The following is a 9,740-nucleotide window of genomic DNA, read 5'->3' as shown; positions in this document are numbered from 1 at the left end:
GGTCCTGGGGGGTCCTGGGGGGTCCTAGGGGTCCCTGGGGGGGGTCCTGGGGGGCTGGGGGGGGGCTGGGGGGGGTTAAAGGGGGTTTAAAGGGGTCTAAAGGGGGTTTTGGGGGGTCTTGAGGGGGTTTCGGGGGTTTAAGGGGGGGTTTGGGGTCCCTGCTGGCATTTGGGGGATCCTTGATGGGGTTTTGGGGAAATTTAATGGGGTTTGGGGGAATTTAACGGGGTTTGGGGGGAATTTAGTGGGGTTTGGGGGAATTTAATGGGGTTTTGGGGTCTCTGATGGGATTTGGGGGAAATTAATGGGGTTTGGGGGGAATTTAATGGGGTTTGGGGGGAATTTAATGGGGTTTGGGGTTTCTGAGGTGTCTGGGGGGGCATTTGGGGTGACGCCGGGTTTGGGGTCGCCCCCAGAGCGGGACAAGGCGTTCGAGATGTCGTCCTTCGTGGAGACCAAGGGGCTGGAGCAGCTCACCAAGAGCCCCCTCGAGTTCGTCGAGTATCCGCGGGGCACCCCAAAAATGGGGGGGGGCATTTTGGGGGGGCTTGGGGGGGCATTTGGGGGGGTTGGGGGAGAATTGGGGAGGGTTTGGGGGGATTTGGGGTGAGTTAGGGGGGGAATAGGGGAGAAATAGGAGGGAAATAGGGGGAATTTAGGGGTTTTGGGGTGTGAATAGGGGGAAATTGGGGGATTTGGGGGGAATGGGGGGGAATTTGGGGGGTTTTGGGGTGTGTTGGGGGGCAATAGGGGAGAAATAGGGGGTTTTGGGGGAGTTTGGGGGGGGAATAGGGGAGTTTTGGGGGGAATAGGTGGAATTTTGGGGGTTTGGGGGTTAGTTAGGGGGGAAATAGGGGAGAAATAGGGGGGATTTGGGGGGTTTTGGGGTGAGTTGGGGGGAATAGGGGGGATATAGGGCAGCTATAGGGCAGTTATGGGGCAGCTATAGGGTGACTATGGGGCAGCCATGGGGAGGTTATGGGGCAGTTGTGGGGCAGTTATGGGGCGGTTATGGGACAGTTATGAGGCAGCTATGGGACGGTTATGGGATGGTTATGGGGCAGCTGTGGGGCAGTTATGGGGCAGCCGTGGGGCAGTTATGAGGCAGTTATGGGGCAGCTGTGGGGCAGTGGCCCTTGACGCGCAGGTACAACAAGCGGCAGCTGAGCCGCGTCTACCCCAAGGGCACCCGCGTGGACTCCTCCAACTTCCAGCCCCAGCTCTTCTGGAACGCCGGCTGCCATATGGCCGCCCTCAACTTCCAGACCCTCGGTCAGACCCCGGCGCCACCCCATAACGCAGAACCCCATAGAGCAGACCCCATAGAGCAGACCCTATAGTGCCACCCCATAACGCAGACCCCATAGAGCCACCCCATAACGCAGACCCCATAGCACAGACCTCATAGTGCCACCCCATGGCACAGACCCCATAGTGTTACCCTATAGCACTACCCCTTGGTACAGACCCCATAGCTCTACCCCACAGCACAGACCCTTAGTGTTACCCCATAGCCACCCCATAGCCCCCGCCCCATAACCCCCAGCCCCCCCCAGCATTAATTACCCCCCCCAGCCCCCCCAGACGTGCCGATGCAGCTGAACCTGGGTCTGTTTGAGCCCTATATCCACCCCATAACCACCTATAACCCCCTATAACCACCTTTAACCACCCCATATCCACCCTATAGCCCCCACCCCATAACCCCGAGCCCCCCCCAGCATTAATTACCCCCCCCCGGCCCCCCCAGACGTGCCGATGCAGCTGAACCTGGGGCTGTTTGAGCCCTATATCCACCCCATAACTACCCCATAACCATCTATAACGACCCCATAACCCCCTATAACCACCCCATATCCACCCCATAGCCCCTGTGCCCACCTGTGCCCCCCCCCGGATTAATTCTGCCCCCCCAGCACTAATCCTGCCCCCCCAGCACCCCCGATATGTGCCCCTGCAGCCAAACCTGGGGCTTTTTGAGCCCTATAACCACCCCATACCCACCCCGTATCCACCCCATAGCCCCCACCCCATAACCCCCAGCCCCCCCCAGCATTAATTACCCCCCCCGGCCCCCCAGACGTGCCGATGCAGCTGAACCTGGGGCTGTTTGAGCCCTATATCCACCCCATAACCACCTATAACGACCCCATAGCCACCCTATAACCACCCCATATCCACCCCATAACCACCCCATATCCCCTGTGCCCCCCCAGGACTAATTCTGCCCCCCCAGCACTAATCCTGTCCCCCCAGCACCCCCGATATGTGCCCCTGCAGCCAAACCTGGGGCTTTTTGAGCCCTATAACCCCCTATAACCACCCCATACCCACCCCGTATCCACCCCATAGCCCCCACCCTATAACCCCCAGCCCCCCCCAGCATTAATTACCCCCCCCGAGCCCCCCCAGACTCACCCCTACAGCCAAACCTGGGGCATTTTGAGCCCCATAACCACCCTATAACCACCTATAACCACCCTATAACCACCCTATAACCACCTATAACCCCCTATAACCACCCCATATCCACCCCATAGCCCCCACCCTATAACCCCGAGCCCCCCCCAGCATTAATTACCCCCCCCGGCCCCCCCAGACGTGCCGATGCAGCTGAACCTGGGGCTGTTTGAGCCCTATATCCACCCCATAACTACCCCATAACCATCTATAACGACCCCATAACCCCCTATAACCACCCCCTATCCACCCCATAGCCCCCACCCCATAACCCCCAGCCCCCCCCAGCATTAATTACCCCCCCCGGCCCCCCCAGACGTGCCGATGCAGCTGAACCTGGGGCTGTTTGAGTACAACGCCCGCTGCGGGTTGCTGCTCAAGCCCGAGTTCATGCGGCGCCGCGACAAAACCTTCGACCCCTTCGCCGAGGACCTGGTGGACGGGATCGTGGCCAACACCCTACAAGTGCAGGTATTGGGGGGGGGCACCCCAAAAAATCCATCTGGGGGTGGTGTGGTGGGGGTGAGCAGCCCCAAAGTGAGCTGGGTTGGGGGTGCTGGGGTGGGATTGGGGGTGCTGGGGTGGGTTTGGGGGATCCCAGGGCAGGTTTGGGGGGTCCTGGGGAAGGTTTGGGGGTGCTGGGGGTGGTTTTGGGGGTCCTGGGGTGGGTTTGGGGGTGCTGGGGGTGGGTTTGGGGGATCCCAGGGCAGGTTTTGGGGTCCTGGGGAAGGTTTTGGGGGGTTCTGCATCTGGTTTTGGGGGTCCTGGGGAAGGTTTTGGGGTCCTGGGGGTGATTTTGGGGTCCTGGGGTGGGTTTTGGGGGGATCCCAGGGCAGGTTTTGGGGTCCTGGGGAAGGTTTTGGGGTCCTGGGGCAGGTTTTGGGGTCCTGGGGTGGGTGCTTGGGGTGATTTTGGGGTGCATGGAAAAGGTTTTGAGGGGCGCAGAGACCTGTTTGGGGGCACACAGGCAGGTTTGGGGGCAGTTAGGCCCATTTTGGGGCACATATGCCCTTTTGGGGCACGTAGACCCATTTTTGGGGTACAAAGTCAGGTTTTGGGGTACGTAGACAGGTTTTTGGGATATGTAAACCCTTTTTAGGGGCACACAGACAAGTTTTCAGGGCATGTAGGCTCATTTTAGGGTCACACAGGCAGCTTTTGGGGCATGTAGGCCCATTTTGGGGTGCAGAGGCCCATTTTGGTGCATGTAGGCCCATTTTGGGGGCACACAGACAGGTTTTGGGGCCACATAGGCCCTTTTTGGGGCACACAGGCAGGCTTTTGGGGCACGTAGGCCCATTTTTGGGGCACAAAGGCAGGTTTTGGGGTACATAGAGAGGATTTTGGTGCATGTAGGCCCATTTTAGGGTCACACAGACCTTTTTTGGGCCAGAAAGGCAGGTTTTTGGTGCATGTAGACAGGTTTTTGGGGTACATAGGCCCATTTTAGTGTCACACAAGCAGGTTTTGGGGCACTTAGACAGGATTTTGGTGCACGTAGTCCTGTTTTAGGGTCACACAGGCAGGTTTTTGGGGGTGCGTAGGCCTGTGTCTGTCACACAGACAGGTTTTGGGGCATGCAGACAGGTTTTTGGGGCCACATAGACCCTTTTTGGGTCACACAGGCAGGTTTTGGGGCATGCAGACAGGTTTTTGGGGCCACATAGTCCCATTTTAGGGTCACACAGGCAGGTTTTGGGGCATGCAGACAGGTTTTTGGGGCCACATAGTCCCATTCTAGGATCGCACAGGCAGGTTTTGGGGTATGCAGACAGGATTTTGGCACACCTAGGGTCACACAGGTTTTGGGGTACATAGACGGGATTTTGGTGCACCTAGGGTCACACAGGCAGGTTTTGGGGCATGCAGACAGGTTTTTGGGGCCACATAGACCCTTTTTGAGTAACATAGGCAGGTTTTTGGGGCACGTAGACAGGTTTTTGGTGCACATAGTCCCATTTTGGGGGCACGCGGGTAGCTTTTGGGGCACACGGGCAGTTCTTTGGGGTGGCGTAGCCCCGTTTTGGGGCGCAGCAAGCAGTTTTGGGGTCCCGCAGGTGATTTCGGGGCAGTTCCTGAGCGAGCGCCGCGTGGGCACCTACGTGGAGGTCGACGTCTTCGGGCTGCCCGTGGACACCCGGCGCCGCTTCCGCACCCGCACGGTGCAGGGCAGCGCCTTCAACCCCGTCTGGGACGAGGAGCCCTTCGTCTTCCACAAGGTGGGGGGCACTGGGAGGGACTGGGAGGCACTGGGAGGGGGCTGGGGGCACTGGGAGGGGGCTGGGGGGCACTGGGAGGGACTGGGAGGGGATTGGGGGGCACTGGGAGGGATTGGGGGGGTCACTGGGGGGGACTGGGAGGGATACTGGGAGGCTGGGAAGGGACTGGGAGGGACTGGGGGGCACTGGGAAGGGACTGGAGGGTCACTGGGAGGCACTGGGAGGGGACCATTTCAGGGTTCCCATTTCAGGGCTCCCCGTTTTAGGGTCCCCGTTTTAGGGCTCCCCAAATTGGCTCCCCATGTTAGGGTCCCAATTTTGGGGTTCCCGTTTTGGGGTCCCCGTTTTAGGCTCCCCGGTTTTGGGGTCCCTGTTTTGGGCTCCCTGTTTTAGGGTCCCCATTTTGGGGTCCCATTTTAGGGTCCCCATTTCAGACTCCCCATTTCAGGGCTCCCCGTTTGGGATCCCCGTTTTAGGGTCCCCATTTTGGGGTCCCCGTTTTAGGCTCCCCATTTTTGGGGTCCCCGTTTTAGGCTCCCCATTATGGGCTCCCTATTTTAGGGTCCCAATTTTGGGCTCCCCATTTTAGGGTCCCCATTTTGGGCTCCCCGTTTTTGGGGTCGCTGTTTTGGGGTGCCATGGGGGTGTGTTTTTGGGGTGCAGGTGGTGCTGCCCTCGCTGGCCTCGCTGCGCATCGCTGCCTACGAGGAGGGGGGGCGCTTCCTGGGCCACCGCGTCCTGCCCGTGGCCGCCCTGCGCTCCGGTGAGTTTTTGGGGTCCCAGGGGGGGGTTTTGGGGTCCCATTGGGGTTTTGAGGGTCCCTACAGGTCTTCTGGGGTCCCCACAAGGGGCTTAGGGGCTCCCTCAGAGGTTGTGGGTCCCATAGGTATCCCCAACGGGCTCTGTGGGGTTTTGGGGATCCGCGTTGGGTTTTGGGGTCCCTGGGGGGGTTTTGGGGTCCCATTGGGGTTTAGGATCCACAGAGGTGTTCCCTATAGGGAACTGGGAATCCCTATGGGGCTTTTGGGGTGCCCACAGGGCTTTTGGGGTCCCCACGGGTCTTCTGGGGTCCCCACAAGGGGCTGGGGTATCCCCAAGGGACTCTGTGGGGTTTTGGGGATCCACTTTAGGTTTTGGGGTCCCTAGTGGGGGTTTTGGGGTCCTATTGGGGTTTGGGGTCCCTAGAGGTATCCCCATGTGGGTTTTGGGGTCCCTGTAGTGGTGTCTGTAGGGAACTGGAGGTCCCTATGGGGCTTTTGGGGTCCCCAGGGGACTTTTGGGGTGCTTACAGGGGTTTTGGGGTCCCTACGGGTTTTTTGGGGTCCCCACAAGGGGCTTTGGGGCTCCCCAAGGGACTCTGTGGGGTTTGGGGTCACTATAGGGTTCCCCACTGGCATTTTAGGGTCCCCATAGGTTTTGGGGTCTCCATAAGTTTTGGGGTCACTGTGGGGTTCCCCACAGGCACTTTGGGATCCCTGCAGCTTTTGGGGCCCCCATAGCATTTGGGGTCCCTATAGATTTTGGGGTCACTATGGGGTTCCCCACAGGCATTTTGGGGTCCCCGCAGCTTTTGGGATCCCCATAGATTTTGGGGTCACTGTGGGGTTCCCCATGGGCATTTTCAGGTCCCCAGGAGCATTTTGGGGTCCCCATAGCTTTTAGAGTCACTATCGGTGTCCCCATAGCTTTTGGGGTCCCCATTGGTTTTGGGGTCACTATTGGGGTCCCCAAAGCTTTTGGGGTCCCCCTCTCCCCCCCCCATTTCCCAATCCACCACCTGCAGAGGAAGGAGCCAGCTGGGAGGGGGTGCCCCATGTGATTTGGGGACGCCTCCTAGATTCGGGGGGGGGCACCCCAATAGATTTTGGGGTGCCCCCCCCTAATTTTGGGGTGTCCCCCCCCCAGGCTACCACTACGTCTGCCTGCGCAGCGAGAGCAACCAGCCCCTGGGGCTGCCGGCCCTGCTGGTGCGCACCCAGGCCTGCGACTACGTCCCCCACGGGCACCAGGGTGCGTACCCCAAAACCGGGGGGGGGCCCCCAAAATCTGGGGGGGGGTCCAGGGGGCTTCCCCCCCCCCTTAGGGGTCCGGCTGGGGGGGTTTAGAGCCGATTTTGGGGGCGTTCCTATTGATTTGGGGGGTGATCCTATTAATTTTGGGGGTGATCCTATTAGGTTTTGAGGGTGATCCTATTAATTTTGGGGTTTCCTAATGTTTTTTGGGGTCCCCCCCATTTTAGGGGGACTCACTCTTTTTGGGGACCCCCTCTTTTGGGGATTTTGCCCTATTTTGGGGGCGATCCTATTGATTTTGGGGGTGATCCTATTGATTTTTGGTGTGATCCTATTGATTTGGGGGTTACTTAATGTTTTTTGGGGTCCCCGTCTTTTGGGGGGGCTCCCCTCTTTTTGGGGACCCCCTCTTCTTGGGATTTAACCCCATTTTGGGGGCATTCCTATTGATTTTGAGGGCAATCCTATTAATTTTGGGGCTGTTCCTATTGTTTTTTGGGGGCGTTCCTATTGATTTTGGGGGTGATCCTATTAATTTTGGGGGTACCTAGTATTTTTTGGGGTCCCCTCTTTTTGGGGACGCTCTTTTTTTGGGATTTTGCCCCATTTTGGGGGCGTTCCTATTGATTTTGGGGGCGTTCCTATTGATTTTAGGGGTGATCCTATTGGTTTTGGAGGTGATCCTATTGATTTTGGGGGCGTTCTTATTAATTTTGGGACTGTTCCCATTGGTTTTGGGGTTACCTAATGTTTTTTGGGGTCCCTTCATTTTTGGGGGGCTCCCCTATTTTGGGGCTCCCCCTTTTTGGGGTGGTTTCCCCCTTTTTGGGGCCCCCTGGGGCTGCCGGCCCTGCTGGTGCGCACCCAGGCCTGCGACTACGTCCCCCACGGGCACCAGGGTGCGTACCCCAAAACCGGGGGGGGGCCCCCAAAATCTGGGGGGGGTCCAGGGGGCTTCCCCCCCCCCCTTAGGGGTCCGGCTGGGGGGGTTTAGAGCCGATTTGGGGGGCGATCCTATTGATTTGGGGGGCGATCCTATTAATTTTGGGGGTGATCCTATTAGGTTTTGGGGGTGATCCTATTAATTTTGGGGTTTCCTAATGATTTTTGGGGTCCCCCCCCATTTTAGGGGGACTCACTCTTTTTGGGGACCCCCTCTTTTGGGGATTTTGCCCTATTTTGGGGGCGATCCTATTGATTTTGGGGGCATTCCTATTGATTTTAGGGGTGATCCTATTGATTTTGGGGGTGATCCTATTGATTTTGGGGTTACTTAATGTTTTTTGGGGTCCCCCTCTTTTGGGGGGGTGTCCCCTATTTTTGGGGGGATCCCATTTTTGGGGGGGTCCCATTTTTTGGGGGGACTCCCCATTTTTGGGGGGAACTCCCCATTTTTTGGGGTGTCCCCCTCTTTTTGGGGGTGTCCCCCATTTTTGGGGGGTGTCCCCATTTTTTGGGGGGGTCATTTTATAAAGGGGGGGGCCCATTTTAAACTGGGGGGGGCACTTCCAAAGGTTGGGGGGGGCTCCCCCTTTCGGTTCCCTTTCCCCCTTTATTCCTCGCTCCGGCCCCGTTTTTTTTTTTTGGGGGGGGGGTCTCCTCTTTTTGGGGTCCCCCCCCCGACCCCTTTGCCCCCCCCGTGCCCCCCCAGATTACGCCGAGGCCCTGATCAACCCCATCAAGCACGTCAGCCTCATGGACCAGCGCGCCAAGCGCCTGGCGGCCCTCATGGGGGACGGCGAGGTGGGGGGGGGGCACGGAATTTGGGGGGGGGCACGGAATTGGGGGGGGGGTCCTTGGGTCCCCGGGGGGGGCAGGAGGGGGTTTGGGGGGTATTTGGGGGGGGTTGGGGGGGTTTATGGGGGATTTGGGGGGGGTTGGGGGGGTTAGGGGGGCTCGGGGGGGTTGGGGGGGGCAGGAATTTGGGTGGGGGGGGGGCACGGAATTTGGGGGGGGGTCCTTGGGTCCAAGGGGGGGGGCAGGAGGGGTTTGGGGGGGATTTGGGGGGTTTATGGGGGATTTGGGGGGTTTAGGGGGGATTAAATGGGGTTGGGGGGGGTCAATATTTTGGGTTGGGGGGGGGCACGGAATTTGGGGGGGGGTCCTTGGGTCCAAGGGGGGGGGCAGGAGGGGGTTTGGGGGGGATTTGGGGGGGTTTAGGGGGGATTTAATGGGGCTGAGGGGGATGTGGGGGCAGGATTTGGGGGTTTGGGGGGGCCGGGGGGGGGCACGGAATTTGGGGGGGGGTCCTTGGGTCCCGGGGGGGGGGCAGGAGGGGATTTGGGGGGGATTTGGGGGGGATTTGGGGGTTCGGGGGGGGGGTTGGGGTTCCCGCTGTGATTTTGGGGTGCTGACCCCCCCCCTTTTTGTCCCCCCCCCCACAGGACAGCGTGGAGAGACCCCGCGAGACCCCGGGGGGGGCACGGGGGGACCCCGGCGCCGACCCCCCCGGCGACCCCCGAACCCCCCAAACCCCCGGGGGGGTCCCGGGGCCGCCCCCCCCCCGTCCCCAGCCCAGGTACCCCCCCCCCAAAAAAAAAAATCCAACCCCCCCCCAATTTCTGGGGAGGGGTCCCCAACCCCCCCCCCCCTCGATTTGGGGGTGCTCGGGGGGGGTCCCTCCTGTTTTGTGCCCCCCCCTTTAATTTTTTGGGTGCCCCCCCCCCAGGGCAGAGGGATGACCTCATCGCCAGCATCCTGACAGGTAAGGGGGGGGGAAAAAACCCCCAAACCCTCGGTTTTTAGCCCAAATATTGGGGGGGGGGCGAAATTACCACTGCCATGGGGTGGGGGGGGGCAAATATTTTGGGGGGGGGCTCCTGGACACCCAAAATCCGCTGAATTCCCCCCAATGCCTTCCTGCACCCCCAAATCTCCCTTTTCCCACCCAAATCCCCCCATAACCCCCCAAATCGCCCCCCAACCCCCCCATTGCCCCCCCGCGGTGACCGTGCCCCCCCGTGCCCCCCCCAACCCCCTAAAGCCCCCCCAACTCCCCCCATTCCCCCCCCATTCACCCCCCAAACCTCCCCCATATCCCCCCATAACC

General features: G+C 59.8%; 1 protein-coding gene across 1 annotated transcript; it reads left to right on the top strand.

Annotated features, from left to right (window-relative positions):
- Positions 1-346: 346 nt before the first annotated feature.
- On the top strand, positions 347-9,395 carry LOC309890668 (1-phosphatidylinositol 4,5-bisphosphate phosphodiesterase beta-3-like; the record flags this gene model as incomplete). The annotated part of the gene is given in 10 exon segments (XM_082785097.1): positions 347-501; positions 1,148-1,272; positions 2,777-2,931; positions 4,518-4,679; positions 5,343-5,442; positions 6,585-6,689; positions 8,343-8,434; positions 9,076-9,185; positions 9,187-9,209; positions 9,360-9,395. Coding segments are annotated over 10 exon segments (1,063 nt in total), but the record flags the coding sequence as incomplete, so codon positions are not given.
- Positions 9,396-9,740: the final 345 nt, after the last annotated feature.

Source organism: Aythya marila, assembly GCF_965140915.1.
Source record: "Aythya marila genome assembly, contig: HAP1_HAP1_SCAFFOLD_1199, whole genome shotgun sequence".
NCBI lineage: Eukaryota > Metazoa > Chordata > Aves > Anseriformes > Anatidae > Aythya > Aythya marila.
This window is presented reverse-complemented; position numbering and strand designations above follow the sequence as displayed.